General features: G+C 33.6%; 1 protein-coding gene across 2 annotated transcripts in view; it reads left to right on the top strand.

The window, feature by feature from the left end:
- The window catches only part of LOC123673652 (SCY1-like protein 2), a 224692-nt gene that overhangs the window by 21671 nt on the left and 182518 nt on the right, over window positions 1–20503 (top strand). For both annotated transcript variants that reach the window (XM_045608245.1, XM_045608244.1), the window contains exon 3: window positions 14797–14917. In XM_045608245.1, the coding sequence (XP_045464201.1) occupies window positions 14797–14917 (121 nt within the window). The remainder of the gene's footprint in view (window positions 1–14796; window positions 14918–20503) is intronic.

Here is a 20503-nt window from a genome sequence, read left to right as displayed (position 1 = left end):
TCAGCCCGCATTAATAAAATTCCAAACATATACAAAAATAACATTCGAACAAAATTTTCTTCTATTATAATAGGTTTTACAAAAGGAATTATTCAATAACTATCATTTTATGATTTTGTTCTTGAATAACTTGAAAATGATGAATCATCTCATCGAAATTGAGCCATAAAGCTCATTTTTGATTGAAGATGAAGTCACTGTGTGATCTGTATTTCATGGTGGCGGAGTGATCGGTCCATATGTCTTTGAAGAAGAGGCTCAAAGAGTTACAGCCAATGGATAACCATACAGAATAATATTGACTATTCTCCTCAACAAATTTCAATCAATCAATGCTAAATGATTTGTTGATCATATTATTATGCGTTACTATGGTAACGCATAATAATATGATCAACAAATCATTTAGCAACGAAGATGTTGCTAGTATTTGGCAAGCACTGGCAAGTGATATAACTACTGAATATTTTTTTTGCTGTTGTTGAAAATAATCTCGAGGATACCTGTTTTCAACAAGACGGTACCACCTGCCACACAGTCCACTTTAAAATCTATTGAAAACAATGAAAAAATGATTCAGTTAATTATCCTCCCACGTCGTGTTATTTAACGCATTGTGGTTTCTTTCTTTGGGTCTTTTAAAGTAACAAGATTATACTAATACAACAACTGGGCAATTAAAAATTGATATTGAGAGTACTATTGACGAAATACTCAAATGTATGTGAAAAAGTGAGTACAGAATAAAGTCAAGTGGGGAAGTAGTGGGAGTCTTTTGAATTATGTTTTCACTTAATGAGATTCCTTCAAATGAGTATTAGAAAAAGTAATTCTAATTTCATCTTACTGAATATATGGAAAACACAATAACTTTATTCAATAACAATACAAAAGATTATTTGAAGTGAAGTAATTTGGAATCGACTGAATTTTTAATATCAACCAAACATATGTATACAATGATTCTTGAAAATATTAAGTAACCTCTATAGAAATTGTTATATTCCTTACTTTTGCGATGAGTGGCATTTCCCATCAATTTATTGAAGACAATTTATCATAGTCGGTGATGCTGACTAAAATAACCCCTTAGCATTTTTCATCTGTTCAAAATTTTTAATCCATAATAAAATTTCTTGAAGTGATAATAATTTTTTAAAGAGACAGTTATATTGTAATGAAACAACTTGAAACAATCAATTCGATCGATAGTTCCATACATGTATTATACAAAATAAGCGCCATATATGTAAAGCGAGTAGCCCCTCAACTGTTGCAAAATGGCGAAAGCGCAATTATTAATAAAATCAATTCAGTCAACTTATTAACCTCATACACCTCAAGCATCCCGCGAAGCCATAAATATGGTCTTTCTAGCGAAACGTCCAACATTTACTCATAGCTTCTACAATAGAGATAAGTACCTACATGCTTAACAATTTTTTGGTCATACTAACTGATGATATCAAGATTATTTCATTGATTTTGAATTCAATTGTGGTTAATCATTGCCATTCATTATGTCTACTGGATCACATTTTTTCAACTTCCGTTCATTATTTCAATGATAATATGAGTTCAGATTCCAGATATGTGCAGCCAGAATTTCCTTAGTATTTAAGATAGTATACTTCTGGCAGCATAGTACGCATTTTCAGTGATATTGAGAACAGTTGGGTGATATAATTAATCAAAATATGAGTCTAGTATCAATAACAATAAAAAGAAAAAGACAGCCTCATAATAGGTTTCATAAAACCGATCAACTCGTTGATTCTAGTTTTAAATCTATGAAAGTATCAAAAAGTAACTGAAATTGAATACAGAAATGATTTAATTGAGCAAATTACCATGATAAAAGTTTTATGAAACCTACCATTAAAAATACATTGGATTTAATTAAAGGTTCGTCTCACAAAACAAAACCTTTTTTTTCTTAACCATTTTCCCAGATTTGGCTCAGGTGGAAAGTTATAAGCATGAAACAATTACACAATGGGCTAATGCACTCCTGTCCTTTCAATGTTCACAGCACCGAGATAGCATAGAACTCAATCATTGTGATCATAGAAGTTCTATGAATTATATTATTTATTCGGATGAGCGTTGCCAGATCCACGCATATTGAGGTTGAATTTGCATATTCAGCTATTCAGCATATTATTATAAACTTAGAGGAGGTTCACTTGCTCAAACGGCTGTGAGCACGTTATTATTCAGCGAGCTAGCCTCTAGTTATCGTTTGCCTCAAAATAAAATAATGGTGAATACATTAATTCTCGTTGGGAAATCGTGAGGGAAACGAAAATGAAAATGACGTTTGTAATAAATGCATGAAATTATGGCAATCCAGTCGGATCTCAGCTAGTTTTGTATTTTTCTATGTTGGTAGGGGTATTCCTTAAAGATCATTTCTTATCAATAATTGTAGTGAAATACAGACAAAATGCATACGAAACAAAGTTTTATTGTTCTATTTCAAGTAATAGGAAGCTAACATTCTGTGATCAAATTCCTAGTAAGAAGTCGTGAAAAAAAATGTTATTTTACATGTCACTCATGAGGAAGTAAATTATCTGTGATGAGACTTTGGCGAGACGTTCTCGAGCCAAATTTACATAGCTGCGCCCTATCCCTAAGGGTAATACGTGTTTTGTCCAGAAATCGCTGTTGGACTCTTCAGTTAGGCAATTTCTGGCTAAGACAGCCTCTCCCACCATCGTGAAGAGGTGATTCTGCTGCAACGCGGTGAACCTCATAAACCTACCGGGGCCATGGTAGAGTGTGGCGCGATGCCCATAACGCCACCTCTCGGACAGAGAGAGTCACTACAATACAAAAATGAATGCGGCAACATTAGTTTAGTTATGTTAAAGGCATTTTCTTGCTTTGGGGTGAATCCATAAAAAAGGAGTAGTTTGTCGAATTTTTCATTGATTTTTTGTTTAACCTCAAATATCCCCATATTTGTACGTTTTGCGAGAAAATAAGAAAAATAATTTTATATCCTAAAATAGTATTTTAATAGTATCTCATTGTAGTTGAACATTAAATTCAACCATACATTCCTCTGATCGAATTGAACACTTTTTCGATATATTTTTTTTCCAGATTCGACTCATGGGATAAAACACAGTTTAAAATATGACATGCAAAATAACATGACTGTCATACAATTAATGCTTCTAAATCAAGATTTGATCACCAAATGTTAGCTTTGTATAACTAGTGCACACAATTCCAGATGATATTTTTTTTCACGATGGTATTTTTTATACCTATCTCTCTTAGATTTTCAGGCTTGCAGGTATTGCGGCTTGAAATAATCTCATATTGTCCAACATATTTTCTCGACGAAGAAGTCGCTGTATACTGTTTAAATGCATCATCCGCAAACATACAAGACTGTAGGGACCCCTATTTCATCGTTACTGACATGGTATTCCATGCTAAAGACAATGACCTCACTATCCCCTGCCTCCAGTCTATAACCACCCCTGTACTATTTGTCCCAAAAAAAAATCAGGTTCCTTGGCCAAACTGTTTACTGTACGATATATTTTTCTTTCAGATGAATTTGTGGGACTAACTCATTTGGTGAATTATTAATTTTTCCCTATAATTAAATTGAAAGCAAAAATATATAACATACCCATATCTGGTATCACGTTACCTAATTTAATATTTTGACGGAATGGATCAAACCATTATTAAGAAATTAACTAGGTACGTATTAACAGTGATTTGATGGATATTCGATGCTACATAAAATGGAAAAACGAGAGATATGGTGGTATTGCCAATAGGCTTGTTCCATAAAGTATTCAATGCACTCTATAAGCGTATATGTACTCTTAGAAAAATTTATGTACAGGGTGTTTTATTTCATGCAACACGATGAATAATTCTTTCAGTTTGGACATACGCTACTGATTATTAACAAAAGCTGAATATTAATCATTGTCCCTGACTTAATCCTTAAAATCTTCATGGGAATCTGTTGAAGAATTCATGAATTGAACTGCTCCACATGAGTTAGGGATATTGACTTAAATTGCAAAAAAATATATTATAGTTTAAATGAGATTTTTGTGATGAAAATTCATATTAATATGATTTCAAGTTGCAGGAAAGAAATTTATTTTTAGCCTGGAGGTCTGCAGCGTATACAGGGTGGTTAAGGAAAATCGAGTAAAATAACGAAATTTCATTCTCAGAGACTTCAAGCATTTTAAGACTATCAATACAATGTATGGCCTCCACGGGCATCAATAACAGCTTGAAATCTTCTTTGCATACTACACACGAAGTTGTTGAACATTTCTTGTGGAATTTGGTTCCATAAACGGGGAAGAAGCTCTCTCAGATCATTTAAGGATTCTGGTGTAGGTTGATGATTATCTAATCTTCTTTGGAGCATATCCCATGCATGTTCTATGCAAATCTGGTGAGTGCGGATGTATTGGTAAATGTGGAATACCAAGCTCCTCGCGCGCATTCTCAACTATGGGTGCACGGTGCGGTCTAGCGTTATCGTCTAGAAATTGAAAAGTTTCACCAATAGCATCGTGAAAATTTGGCACAACATTGTCAATGACATGCTCCCTATAGTGTAAGGCGGTCATATTTCCAGGACAAATGTATAGATCGGTGCGCCCGTTGAAACATATCCCGGCCCATACTATAACACTACCCCCTCGGAATGGATGGACTTCTTGGACATAGCGACGATTACGGGGTATGCGTGGGATTGTCCATACCCTTATTCTTCGAGAATCTGAAAATCGTCGATATCTGGATTCATCAGTGAAAAGGACACTACGCCAATGATCGTTCCAATTGATATGTTGCCCATTCCAGTCTTTGACGATTATGGTCACGTGTTAATGGAACTCCTCTTAATGGACGTCTAGAACCTAGATTCACCTCTTTCAAACGTCGTCTGATGTGTTTTTGGTCTCTCCTCTGGTATATATCAGAAATAAAATTGGTCCGAGCACTGATCCCAGGGGCACGCCTCTTCTAATATCCATCACTTTCTACCTTTCAAATCTACTACTTGCGTTCACTAAGAAACGACCTCAATACACCTAAAACTAAACTTACAAATATACTCCAATTCGCTTGGCAGTATCTCATGGTTGACACAATCCAAAGCTTTACCCAGATCCATCGACGTTAAACAGTTATTTAAGAAACACCCTGTACAAGAGTAAGAAACAAACAAATATAAATATAAAAACGAAGGTGTCAGCAACTGCAATTATTTACGACCATAGAGTAATAAACATACCTAGATAGAGAAATAATATGCAATTTTCAGATGTCCCCAATATGGTTAGATTACGTTGTCGGATTGTGATAAATTCTCAAATTAATAATTTTTTTTTCAAACGTACCATAATAACGTCATTTCTCGACTGACAGGATCATCAAAAAGTTCTACTTTTCCTCCGCCGGAGGGAAAAATACTTTTCCCTCCGGCGGAGGGAAAAGTGGTTGCTACGGAAACGATTAATTAGTTACCATGGACAAGAATAAATAATTCTGATTTAAACGTCATTACACACACACGAACGAGTGTTAGAATAAGCCTTCTGTACTAGAATTATACATTATTTTCTCTAATTCGCTGCATTCTCATCGAATTTAATGGAATATTTTCAATAAATATCATTTACTGATTTTTGCATTGAAAAATGTTGGTTGCCAGAACAGATGTCTGAATCACAAACTCAAAATTCAATAAGTGTTGAAGACGCAATTATCAATGAATACATTTAAATATCTGATTTTGGAATGAACTAGATTCCTCCAGAAATAAAAGCATTGCGATAGAAGCACGAAATAGAATAACTCCCCAGAAGTCAAAAAAATATTGGGAGAACGAACATACAAAATTCAACTAATGGACCAGGAAAAATCATCCTATTTACAATAGAAAACGTTGTTATCGCATATTTTGAATGTTTAAGCAAAATTCATGAAAGTTCAGCTTTATGGAAAAAAAAAACCTATTCGATGTTATGTTGTATACTCAACCTGTAACGTTATATTAATTTCGACAAATCATTCAAAATGAAAAGCTTTATTGTAAAGAAAATATATTCCAAAAAAATCTAAGGTTTTAGAATTTGAAGACATTGAACAGTTTTTGAATTTGTTGATGTCAAGTTATGTATATTATCTTCGATGTTATCACATCTTATCTGACATTTCATAATTTTGGAACAAAATTGCAGATAATATTAATTATCAGATATTCTAGTGCATGCAGACGAATCGAGATGAGCAGCATGATTATAAATAATAATCAATCATCTGCCTCTCACCTGGCAAATAAGGTTATTTCTGAAATCTTGGCTAGCTATATTCCTGCATCGAGTAGTCAAAATTTGAACGTTCCCATTATAAATACAATTTGCAAAGGTACTACAAACGTAACCACTACATACCTAGATTATCATTCCATTATGCATTCTAATGTAACAATCAAAGTTTTCAATAATTGTACTTTCAATGATTTGGACTGAGAGTTCATTCAATCTTCAAATTATTATAGAATGAATAGAATATATCAAAACAAATCTCATTTATTTTCATAAAATCACATATCAGCACAATTGCAGTAATTCTTCTTTAGTAATCAAAAATATAAGTGCATTAATATTGTTGATGAGAATAATAATTCTCTCAATCATTTTTTCTGAACACTAATGATATTTATGCTAAAATTTTTAGGTTAGTTATATTACAATATATTTCATCAATGCCTTTCCATAACTTATCCGTAAAGAAAACATTGTAAACAATATTCTTCATCGAGAATATTTCTAGTTATTCCAATCCTTTTGGTTATCCAATGCAGTTATTAAATATATAAATAATTATGTGTGGATTGTACATATTAGTATTTTCGATTTTTTTCACCCTGGAGAGTTCAACAATTCTGCAAAATAAATGTAAATAGTAGTCATACGAGATGTAATAATTTTGCTTGATTCTACCTTCCATTTTATGAAACAACTTCTTCTATACTATTAGATAAGTTCGAGATAACATAGGATCTACTTGATATATTTCTATTTAGTCAAGTTCAAGGAATTTCGATAGTACTATAGCTGTAGAGTAGATATTGTATTTGTTATTGTTCACGACTTGACTTCTGAGCAGAAATGAAAATAAACGATGAAGTGACAGATAAATCCGTGACGGCTGACGGAGAGTTCGGAGTACCAACATATGATAATAAAATATAACCATGAAAGCTGTGCAAATCTGATATATTCTCGTACGATTTTGTTCAGAATTTGATTGTATGAATTACAAAACGTTTGAAAAAAAAATAGCATATTTCATTCGGAGTTGAAGTGACTTTTCATGGCTCGCTTAAATTGCCCGCCTCACTCCGTTCGGCGGGCAAACATAAGCTCGCCATGAAAAGTGACACTTCTCCTCCTTGTGAAATAATATGCTATTACTATATCATTGTGAATGTATATTATATTGAATGTTATATTTTTATTTGAGTGATTCCCAATTGAATATGCAAATTTGAATATTTCGAATCCGATTATTTTCCTAATTGTTGAATTTATAGTATGCAGAATATTTATTTTTTTCTGTATCTACCAGCCGTTTAACAACCATTGTTGTCTTAGTGTCATTCGTTGTTTCACTTTGTTTTCTGATATATTTAGGTATTCATTTCAATACCTGATATCTTTTCATTTCCGCGCGCTCCATGTCAAATTTGATGTTTTATGTTGGGGATGGGGACAAAATTTGCTTACTGAAAATGATATATGCCCCCTCTATCTATGTTCATTACTCTGAGTTTACGACTTATTCGAAGCTTTTCATGAAGTTCATTAGAAGATATATCTCTATACGGAATTTTTGAGATCTGCAGCTCCACTGTAAAATTCAATTAGATATTGGATTTCCGTCATACGTATGAGTGATAATCTAATTAACCACTCGTCCGACTACCTGGATCTTTTTCCCTCAATAATTTAGCACATGAATCAACACGAATTTGGACTGGTTTCACTTGCCGAACTTCGAGTTTCATTAAAATAAACCCAACAAATAACTGAAATTGGAATGGGAGAATTTAATTTTCTGTCGGCCTGAGTTTTCGAAGCAATAACATCAGAATTTCGTTTCGCGAGGGAGCAATCTATTATTTCAACAGGATGGTGCAAAAATTTCAATAATTCACCTTTACAATTCATTAGTGCCATTCGAATTCAAACATGGAATGCAATAAATTATTACTTCTTTGTATTGAACGTATTGATGTTTGGCATTATTAGATCATGTTGCTCAAGTAATATTCTGATCAAACAGAAGAAAAATATCTTCGATAAAAAAAGATAACAATTTAATTTGAGAGAATAGAAAATATTCATATTTTGGCGTCATACGAATTATTTTCTCATGGTTGATGCAGGAAAGGGTTGTATCACTTTATATGAATCATTTGGTAGTCTTTCATTTGAAGTATTCATCTGACATTATACAGGGTCAACATTTAAATTGACCATATATCCCCCTCATAAAATAAACCCCTTTTTCAATTTACCATTTTGCCATATTCGACTCAGAAAAAAAATATACAGGCTGTGAAAGTACAAAAAAAAATGTTTTTCCTATGTAGTTTTCACATGATCATTAAGAATGAATGAATTTTACTGCGTGTTTTTCTACAACAAGAAGGTATATTATTCAATCATATTTTAGCCTTGCTGATCCATAAAACTGTATGGAATAAAAATCAATTCGGTTCAGATGCAACCTGTATATTATATTCCGTAATTAAAAGTCAAAATTATTGTTTCTCTATTTCAGTATCGTAATGACTTCATTACAGTACTAAAAACATTGCCGAAATGAGTTCATTATAGCATTTTTTCAGTTATATTATTCGTTTTGTGGTTGTCTACTCTGAATTCCGATCCTATCAAATGTCAACAGACTTCAAATGACAATAAAATAATTTGTAGATATAGTGAAATGACTTGCAACATTATTTACAATTCCTCTTGATTCTGATAGTATTAAATAAATAAAACTTGACTGAAACAGAGAAAATATCGTCTAATACTCGTGTTGGAATAGAAGCCTATTCAGCAACTTCTTTAGAATATTAGAGATATATTATTCTATTCAAATTTTAGGAGATTTTTCTAATATTTGATTTGGAATTCCGAATTATGAGAAGAAAGTTTGAAGGTATGACCCACAAAAGTTTTATCCAGGTGATTTGCAAGATCCTATCTTTCCTGTGTTCAATTTCAGTTCATTTTCGATACTTCCCTTGATTTTAAACTAAACCAAATTTTATGAAGTGCGTCTCAAATATAACTCAATGAATAATGTTTTATAAACGAGAAATAAAATTCCGTAGGGAACACTTTTGTTTTCCACTTAATAATTTACACACACCGCCAAAATAAGAAAAACCTGCAAAATCTGAACAAAGATTGTAGTTCATTTTCTCTTGTACTCATTGGCTGATTTTAGAAATTATTTTTCTGAATTTTCGTTTGAAAAAAAAAGCAACAAGTTGATATTTGGTATAGTTTGAATTCTCAGGGTTTTCTCTGTTTCAACTCAATTTTCAAAATTTTTTCTGAAGACAGTAGATAAAACTGTCAATTTCAACCTGCTTAGTCAATCTCTGGTGAAATGATGGCTTATCAGTCACAATACAGGGTTAATCAGAATTTTAATGTTAAATCCAAATTTTGAACCTTCTCTTGGAATAATTTCGTGCTCAAATTTTTCAAATTACCAATTTTCATCAATAATCATTCCTTTTCAACATTTTGTTTTTTGGTTCATTACTTTCAGTGCACAAGTTCATTTTTAAGGGACAAATAAACTTCAATCAACAGTTCACCCACTTTAAAGAAATTATGACGATATGGGTATACTAATTGTGTCATAATATCAGTGCAAAACTTCATGGAATGAGTCTAACAATGAGAAGGCAACAAAATATTGTTCAGTTATAACAATGAATCAATCAGTTCAAAATTTATTTATGAAAACTCATTGAGTTCTAGGAAAAAATCAAACTTCAAAACAAATCAATTCAACTGTAACGTAAATAACCTGAAAGAAAATTCTATTTTTATTTCAGATTGATATTTTAAATTACCTCCTCTACCTCTCATTACTGCCTGCATACGTCGGTTCATACTGTCCATTAGGTTTCGATTAGCATATTGCATTCAATCCATATAATTCTTGAATGCTTCAACAGATTTCCATGAATATTGAAAGGATTAAATCAGGGACAATGATCACTATTCAACCCTAGTAAATACGAAGCGTGTATTTAAAATAAGGTCTCCATTTATTTTTTCCACATTAAATAACATTAATTTACTAAGTTTTGTACATTGCTGTAAAGCTTGAAATCTAGGCTATTTTTCTACGTAATCGCCATTCACTTCGATGAGCTTCCTCATTCGTACGACAAACTTTCGTATTCCCTCCTCGAACCACGATCCCGCCGCCTCGCGCAAGAACGAAATGACCGCTTAATGAACTTCTTCATCGTTCGCAAATTTCCGGTGTGTAATAATGAGCTCATGTTTCGCCTATTGTGACGATTGAATCATGAAATTATTTTCCTTCCTCTTCAAAACTGGCGAGAAAGTCTTGGGCACATTGGACACGTTTGACTTTGTGCTCCGGGGTAAGCAATTTCGGGATCCACCTGGCTGACAATTTTCGGTATTGCAGGTTTTTCACCAAAATTGAATGAATAGACTCTCTATTGCACACATCTTGGAGTTTTTCGGCCAACTTAATGACTGAACGTAACTCGCACCTGGCGGGAGCGACATCCGGCACTTCCATTGCAAATGGTTGCTACGTCAAGACTGAGCGTCCTAATGAGCTCCACCAGGTGTCGATTGGTGGAGGGGGTCCTAACGTATACAACAGTGTTGCCGGATTTCATCTAGCGCTACTTGCGGCGATACAATGGCCTTGGAGAATTTACTTTAAATACACGTCTCGTAATAAATAGCGTAGATCCAAACTGAATAAATTATATTTATAGTCTTGCATGGAATCAAACACCCTCTACGTAAATTTTTTTAAGAGCACATATACGCTAATAGAGTGCATTGAATACTATATTAAACTATTATATTGGTAAAATCATCATATATCTCGTTTCTTCATTTTATGTAACATCGAATATACATCATATCACTGTAAATACGTAGCTCGGTAATTCTTAATAATAACGTTCTTTTTTTATTTCAGTTTGATATTTCAAATTACCCCCTCTACCTCTTATTACTACCACATACGTCGGTTCACACTGTCCATAAGTTTTCGATTAGCATATTGAGGAGAATTTTCTTTCCTGAAGTAAACTGTTGATGCCGAGTTCATTTCTCTCTAAAAAATGAACTAGTGCCCTTAAAGCCATGAACCAAAAAACAAGATATTGAAAAGGAATGGTTTTTGATAAAAATTGGTAATTTGAAAAAATTCCAACAAGAAATTATTCCACAGGATTTTTCAAAATTAGGGTTTAACAACAAATTTCTGAGTAACCCTGTATAGTGTCTACTGAGCCACCATTCAACAGAAGAGTGAATATGCAAGTTGAGATTAAAAATTTTATCTATTGTTCACTGAAAAAGAAAATAAAAATTGAGCTAAAGATAAGATATGTATGAGACTTAAATTATTCCAAATATCAACCTGTTGCTTTGTTTTGCACCTAATACGTATAATAGTCCAGTAGACAAATACAAAAATGTGGGTCTGCTGGAATAAATTCCGTACTCAATGAAACTTCTACAGGTTGTTCGGGGGTTTAGTGGAATGACTCTGTAAAGTTATCCAACACGAGGACCCTGTGCTAACGTGAGGAGGGCCGAAGAACCACAACATTTTTGGACTTCTTTAGGGTCAAATGCAATCATTATTTTCAATTAATTCTTGGTTATTATTAATTTATTTTACCCAGTTGAACTGATTATTAAGGTTCAAAATAAATATTAGTCCGGTCAATTTAGACCAAAAAATGAGAGTGAAGTTACATAAAGTCCCAACAAGCTGAATTTCTGTGAAGTTGTTCAAAACATAATTATAAACAATGTCTAGAAGTTCCCCATCATTCCCCTGTAAGGAAAAAATTTAATTCAAGGTCAAAGGTCAAAAAAATCAGTTTTTCACGATTTTCAGCAAAACGGTAAGTTTTATCATAAAAGTACCTCAGACAAAAATTGTAAATCATAATTATCTATAAAAATGTATCAATACTTTTTTTCTTACGAGCCACCGTTTCTGAGATATAACGATTCAAAAAGTTATAAAAGTTGTTATCGTCATAATATGCATGAGTACGCCACGTATATACATCTGTATATACGCCAACTGAAAAAACTATTTTTTTCTTAAAACCAGGAAAAGCTCAGCATCAATCAGATATATATTCATCAAAAAGTTTATTTACTTTAGTGTAAAGTGTAAAGATCATGTACTATTTTTACACGCAATAACTGGCTGTGATACGACATCTGCATTTTACAGGAGGGGTAAAACAGCAGTTTTCAAAATGTTTGAAAAACAAGATTTAATTCAACGTGCTGAAGTTTTTAAAAAGAGTAATTCAACTCAACAAGAAGTTATTACCAACGGCATCCGCTTTCTTCTTTCTATGTACGGAGCTCCTAAAAAAACTATGATACCTGTTTAGATAAGCATCGATATGCATGTTTCGTTAAAAATACTAAAAATAAAAAACAAGTTCAATTAGCTTGTCTTCCTCCAACCTCAGTTGCTGCTCAGCAACATCTTTTTCGAGTATATTACCAAGTTCAAGTGTGGCTTGGTTATCAGCTAGACCCTACAGGCTGGGGTTGGAAGTTGGTCAACAATATATTAGAGCCAGTTCAAACTTTACTTCCACCTGCGCCGGAAAAACTGCTGAACACTATTTTTTGCAACTGCAAAAAGGAATGCAGTGCTAAATGTGGTTGCAAAAAAATCGGACTGTCTTGTTCTTTGGCATGCACAAATTGTCAAGGCCGGTCGTGCTCTAATATTGAATCACAAACAATGGAGGATTCGTTTGACTCCGACGAAGTATCATGCGATACATCGCTATTGACGCAATTTACTTGCATCCAAAATGAAGATGAAGAAGAAGCAGGAGGAGAAGAACAAGAAGAAGAACAAGAATTCGAAACTTACGAATAAGACGAATAAACTTCAACACTTTTTTTTCATTTACATCGCTTTTATCTTTCCCAAGCTTTGAAAATTTCCGTTATTTTGCAATAGTTTTACATTAAACAGGATCACAACTGACCCGTGGAGTAGGCCTACTGGGGAAACCACGTTAAAAAAAAAACGCGCTAAGTACACTACCTTATAGGTGGCGTGGAAACGTGTGCATATTATGACGATAACAACTTTTATAATTTTTTGAATCGTTATATCTCAGAAACGGTGGCTCGTTAGAAAAAAATATTGATACATTTTTTATAGATAATTTTATGATCTACAATTTTTGTCTGAAGTACTTTTATGATAAAACTTACCGTTTTGCTGAAAATCGTGAAAAACTTATTTTTTTAACCTTTGACCTTGAATTAATTTTTTTCCTTACAGGGGAATGATGGGGAACTTCTAGACATTGTTTATAATTATGTTTTGAACAACTTCACAGAAATTCAGCTTGTTGGGACTTTATGTAACTTCGAATGTCTAAATTGACCGGACTATATGGGTTGATAGGAATTTACAGTAAGGTGATATTATGCCACGATAACATTGAAATATCTACTCTTCACATAAACATAGGCTTTCAGTCAAAGCTACCTCCCCCCTCCACCTCCCTATGTTTCAAAATGTCGATTATGATGAGTAATTACTATAATTATGATAGAACGGCCGGTAATTGTTAGTTAGATGGTCAAAACCAATTTTTGACATTTTGAGAAAATTCATGCAATTTTGATAGACTGTATCTCGGTTGATATAGTGCTTAGAAAAAAGTTTCTGGAAACAAAATTATAAGGAATTCAATAATCTACAACTTTGAAGATGATTATTCTCGTCGAAAACTAATTAAATTGAAAGTTATGAGCAAAAAACCGAAAAGTCCGAAAATGTTGAGGTTCTTCAGCCCCCCTTCAAGTTAGCACAGGATCCTTGAGTTGGATAACTTGACAGAATAATCCCACAGCACCCCCAAACAAACTGTAGAAGTTTCATTAAGTTGGGATTTTTTTCCAGCAGATCCAACTTTTTTTGTTGTCACTGGACTATTATTTCGATCGACTGTATCTCAATTGATATTAGGTTTACAAAAAAGTTTGTGAATACAAAATTGTCGAGAATTTAATGGTCTACAAATTTGAAAGTGAACATTCTGGTCGAAAACTACTTAGTTTAGAAGTTATGAACAAAAAACTGAAAAAAATTCCGAAAATGTTGAGTTCTTCGGCCCTCCTCAAGGTAGCACAGGGTCCTCGTGTTGGATAACTTGACAGAGTCATACCACAGCACCCCCGAACAACCTGTAGAAGTTTCATTACGTTCGGAATTTTTTCCAGGTAAAATGTGTTTATCTACTGGACTATAAATGTTCATTTCCTAAGAATGTCTAGTCAATGATTCCAGATGAATTCAAATCTCTGTATTTGATGCGGCAAGACCGCATCAGACGAAATGAATCTGTCTGATTTTATTCAACGTCAAGCCGTTAAACGTCAAGCAACCGTACATAACATAACAATGGCTTTGTTTCAGATAACAGAAGCGTTATCCTTCCTTCACTACACCGGGCATGTATTACACCGGAATGTCTGCCCCTCAAGTATTCTGGTGACCAAGAAAGGAACGTGGAAGCTGGCAGGTTTGGAGTTCATAGGTGGGTAATCTATTTATTTACCGACAAAGATGTTTGCGTTCAGAGGCAGGGATATGATCACATTCTAGACGTCTACATTGTAATTGTTATGTCATGTTGAAGTTTGTTTCACTTTAAAGCTGAATATTTTATTTAAATTTCTAGAATTTTACTGATATTTTCGACATTGGTTTCTTAAAATATTCGTGCCGAAAAAAATTGTACTCAGTTTTATTCAGTTTTTGCTATATATATTTTTATAATAGACAATCGTGTATAGTTCGTTTATTGTAGAAATGTCATGACCTTAGCGATTGAAATAAAATGGCGTTGCAAGATTACCAAAACAATCTTTTATTTATTTCTTAAGCACAATACTTCATTGTTATAGTCATTGTCATAGTTCTTAAAGCGATATTTTCCCTGGTCAGGGTCAGCCAGCGTAATTACAAATTTTAATTTATGGTTTCTTCCCTTCCACAAAAAAGTCAGTTTTACGTCGGTTCTGGATCACCTAAATTTCAAAATAGTACATAGGCTTACAACTTTGCTTTCGCCGTTTTTCTTCAGAAATGCAACGCTTTATTGTGAAAAACTGGTTATACATTCATGATTCAAAGTATTGCCCATCGTTGGCCACTACTTTCTTCCATCTTTCGGGCAGCGTACGAATCCTGCGTTGAAAAAACTTGTCATTATTTGAAGCGATCCACGAATCTATCCAATCTGGTCAGCCAGGCCGTGTGCTATTGATCGAAACAAGTAATAGTCCTAGGGAGAAACGTGTGGAGAATACGGCCGTTTCCAAGTATGTCTTGACTACTTTCGCAATATGGGGTAGAGCATTGTCATGCTGACAAAATCACTTCATCTTGTCTCTTGTTGTATTGCCGCCGTTTGTCTTTCAATGCTATTAATTGCGTTCGATAACGATCGAATGTGATGATTTCAGTCGGTTTTTGAAACTCATAATACACTACGCCGAGCTAGTACCACCAAATACTGAGCATGACCTTGGAACCGTGAATATTCGGTTTGGCCGTCGACGTGGAAGCATGGCCGGAATACCCTTATAATTTTCTGCACTTGGGATTATTGTAATGAACCAATTTTTCGTCTCCAGTCATAATGCGATGCAGAAATCCCTTCCGTCTTTGCCTTGCAAGCAGCTGTTCACAAGCAAACAAACGCCGTTCAACATCTCTCGGCTTCAACTCGTACGGCAACCAATTTCTTTGTTTCTGAATGGTTCCCATGACTTTCAGGCGTTTTGAAATGGCTTATTGCGTCACTTCCAACGATCCTGCCAATTCTTGTTGCGTTTGACACGAGTCTTGATCAAGTAATGTCTCCAATTCTGTATCGAAAACCTTCTCTCCTCCACCGCTATGCTGGTCTTCGACAAAGGTATTTGAGAGCATTCAATAAGCCTCAGCCGCAGATTTCTTCATATTAAGGCAAAATTGAAACCTTCCTCAGATGACGAGAATTTGGCTCGTAAGCTAACATGTTTAATACCCAGGTCTATAATAGTTTTTGAACTGATTATTGAATATCATGTGAAATTTTAATTTCTTTCTCTTTAAGATGAATATTTCAGTATTCAAAATTAAAAAACTGAACCTTAAATTCAACTTAGAAGGCCCGTGAACGATCATCGATGTATTGAAATTATATTTAAGTTATTAGTTATTTGCGTTGCCCTTTCGATGATCTCTCTAATCTAATGATTGAACTTTCGGCCATACATTTTGGAAACTAAGAGACAAGAAAGTTTCGACTTCCAACTTGTGTTCAGATCCGACCGAGATGCAATTTTGATGTATATGTATATAGAATAATAATTCCAAGCTCCTTGCAAAGTTTCGTGGTTATAGTATCTTCAGAACCATAGACAATTCAACCAGAATATCGAAAAGAGGAAGGAAAGTACTAACGTACAGTCAGGAATTCTTGAGCACTTGTTAATTCATGCGCCATTTGCACTTTTGGTAGCCACTTATATGTCTATATAAGTGCTCCTGACTCCAAATATTCTTGCTCTCCTCATTCTCTTCTGAATTCATCACCACGAAATATTCATTATTGGTCATTGTTAGTATTTCAGAAAAAATTAATAAAATAATGAATTTTCCCAATTTTTTTCATTCTTGAAAAAAATGTCATTAGAATTTTACGAATATAAAATTCAATTCGACAGAATTATTCCAACCATTTTTCCTGCTGATATCCTGCCTGAGCATTCAATTCTGATGATCCCTATTAAATATTATCGATTTCATCTACTGTATCGAATATAACGAAGCTGTTGAATGAATATTGCTCGATAAATATAGTAATTGATTATTCAAACTCATCAATCAAATAATCTCTCTATTGTTATAACGGATTCAATGACCGTTAAAGAAAATTCAACTGATAATTAATCTTAATCAGTCGACATGACATGGATCTTTGTCATCGCTGATATTCAAAAGATCTTTAATTTTCTTCTGAGCTATTTCAATGAAGAGAATGAGTCGAAGGAGTGAAGTTATATGCATAAAAAATATCTCTGAACGATGAGTCACAGAAGATTTTCAAATGGTTTTGTTCAGGCGATGATTTTTTTTTTTATACGTTGCTGATGCAAAAAATTGTACAATTTTTGGAGGTTCACAAATGAATTGGTACTTCATTTTCATCCATCTCAAAGAAAATTTACAAATACAAAGTTTTCACCACTTATACATTTGAGATAGTTATTCTTCTTCTAGGGCTTTCGTGAATATGGATGTTTGAAATTTTGTTTAAATGATAATTTTGAACTACGTCGAAATTTCCATCTGAACATCATCAGAACCATTGAAAATTCAGGAAGAATATTAAAAAAAAATATCCCACCTTTCTGTTATAGCATAACAGATTTCGTGTTAATATTGTCATCAGAGCCATAGAAAATTCAAGCATACCTAATACCGATAATAAGTAATATTTCAGTGAATTATTAGACAGAAGGAAAATTTTGCGTATATATAACAATTCCGATGAGATTGAAATTCACTTTCAATGAGTACCTAGGTTTGTAAAATAATCTCTAATATTTTAATCTGAAATATAATATGGGTCAATAAAGTCCAAAAACTACTACTCTGATTATCTTATTCTTCATCTTCATCTTCATACTTTCACAGTGTTACTCATACTGTTTCGAAAAATATGAATCACGATTAAGGAAGAAAATAAAACTCAACAGTAATAAAAACTTTATTACTATTTATTACTAGAGCAGTGTTTCTATAGCAAAGAAGAATATTTTTGTTTCAGGTTGATTTGAATATTTAGTTTGATTTTCTTTTTCCTGTTTACTTAATTTCTGACCTGTCCTATATAAATGTAAATTTGTCTTATGGGATGCAATAAATGATTATGAATATGATTATGATTATAATAATGAACTAAGGGAGGAGAACTCTACGGTAATAAAACCTTTAAAAGGGAGGCTTAATCCGACAATGGGTAGTTAGCTGAGAATGATGATGAATAATTAATTGTCTTTTCAATCAAATCGATATGTACTTACATACTAAATAAATATATATACCCATCCGAACGTTAAGGTTTCACACAATACTGTAACTATTTGATACATTAGATAGCCCTTTTTCATTGTTATGAATTCGAAAATAAAGCAATTTCTCAATTGAATGTGAAAATTCTCAACATTCAACCACGACATTTAATTACAAGAAAAACAAGAATTTCTTTTTCACGATAAAAAATATTAATATTTTACGACACCCATTTTATTTCAGTGTGAAACTGAACATCATGCCTCGAAGTATATTAGTACAAAGTGATATTTTCATACAATGCAAATATAAACGCTTTCTGGAGATTGAATAAGTTTTCGTGTTAAAGTTGGTGTTGAGTAGGTACTTCTGTGGAATTCAGTTATTACACAGAATCTACCGCGGATTTAGGATTACTCTTCAAAGTCTGAGAAGATTTGCAGATAATTCAATCCTTACCTGAGGATTCGTGGCTATACTGCTCCCATGCGATGATATAACTAATATTTACATAAGTGTAGCCTCAGAACTTCGAGTGTTAAACTATTGATGAAGATGAATTTACCTTCCTCTCAGAGAGATGTCTGGAATTCCAGTCCAATAGAATACAAACTGTTGAGATGGGATAAAATGAATACCCTGACATTACTCTGCTACTATGTATTCAGGATAGTGGAAACCCTATCCGTTAAAGGATATGGGAATATAGAATGACCTACTACACGTAGGACTTATGTAGAGAATTGATAGACTTCTGAAACATTCCAAGATCTAATATATTGGTGTATTCGATATTATCTTCACATCAGTGTTCAACTTGAACTTACTTGTATAACTGAATGCAACCTATCAAAAATGCAGATAATGATTCGATTGCGCAATCAAACCAATTTAGCCATAATGAAAAAAGGGTGATTATAATAAAAAACTATACCAATACTTAACAACGAAATATTGGGGAATGTACAGACGTGAAATCAGGATCTATATACAGGGTGTTCCAAATCAAGTCGGCACCATTTCCAACTCCGTTATTATTGATGCTACGATGTCGGTTAAATGGGCAAACTAGTAGCATTTTTTAGTGATCTTCTCGATACCAAAAACGAAACAAAAATTGAGAAATTTTGTAATATTTATTTCTTTCACTAGTACAAAAAATTTCTTTGTTTTGGCTAATAAAACCTCATGATTGTCCAAACACCCATTTTTTGTACTTATACGAATGAGAATATTTCATTACTAATAACAAAATAAGACAGTAAAAAGAAAAAGTGCGCTGAGATGTGAACTCGTGAAACCCGTGATCATCATGTCGCACCACTCAATTGACACAACTAAGCTAGTTGATATTAATATCAAAACGATAATTTCCATCTTAAAGCCATCCCGCTAGCCGCATTTATTATATGAATCAATAGTGTCAATAGAAGGGCCCAAATATGTGTTCAACAAGAAGGCGGTGTTTTTGAACATTTACTCGATATTTTATAGCGCTTCATCAAATTCGTTTGTTATAGATGTTTCCTATTAATACAACTGTCTCATTTTCACCTTTACGAAAAAGTACTGAATTTCGTCTTTAACACTAGTTTTAATTACTAGAAACGTCTTCGATATGTTACGTCTTCGTCTTATTACAAGTTTCGGTTCCCTCGTCTTCAACTCGTTCGCGACTCGTCTTAATCTAGTCCGCGAACCGTCTTTACGTCGTACGTCTTAAGTTGACCGACCGAACTTGATCTTTTCTCGTCTTTGACTTCAAACTGTCTCTCGACTCGAACTTACTTCGTCCCCTGACCGCAACTTATCCCGTCCACTCTGAATATCCTTCCCTCCTTCCGGCTTGACCACACCCTTAGGGAAAGTACCATCCCCTAGTCCAATTAGAGTTTTGCCGTACCTCCCACGAAGATCTACGCGGATTCCTGGAAATCAAATATTCTCGAAGGGCTAGAACCTGATACATAGATGTGACACATCTGGTACAACCGTGTTGTCTTCGAACTTCCACAACCCCCTAGTAAATCTCTTCAAGATTCACGACTCCATGACA

The sequence above is a fragment of the Harmonia axyridis genome, chromosome 2 (assembly GCF_914767665.1).
Source record: "Harmonia axyridis chromosome 2, icHarAxyr1.1, whole genome shotgun sequence".
In the NCBI taxonomy this organism is placed as follows: Eukaryota; Metazoa; Arthropoda; class Insecta; order Coleoptera; family Coccinellidae; genus Harmonia; species Harmonia axyridis.
Note: the sequence above shows the minus strand (reverse complement) of the source record. Positions and strands in the feature narration are given on the sequence as shown.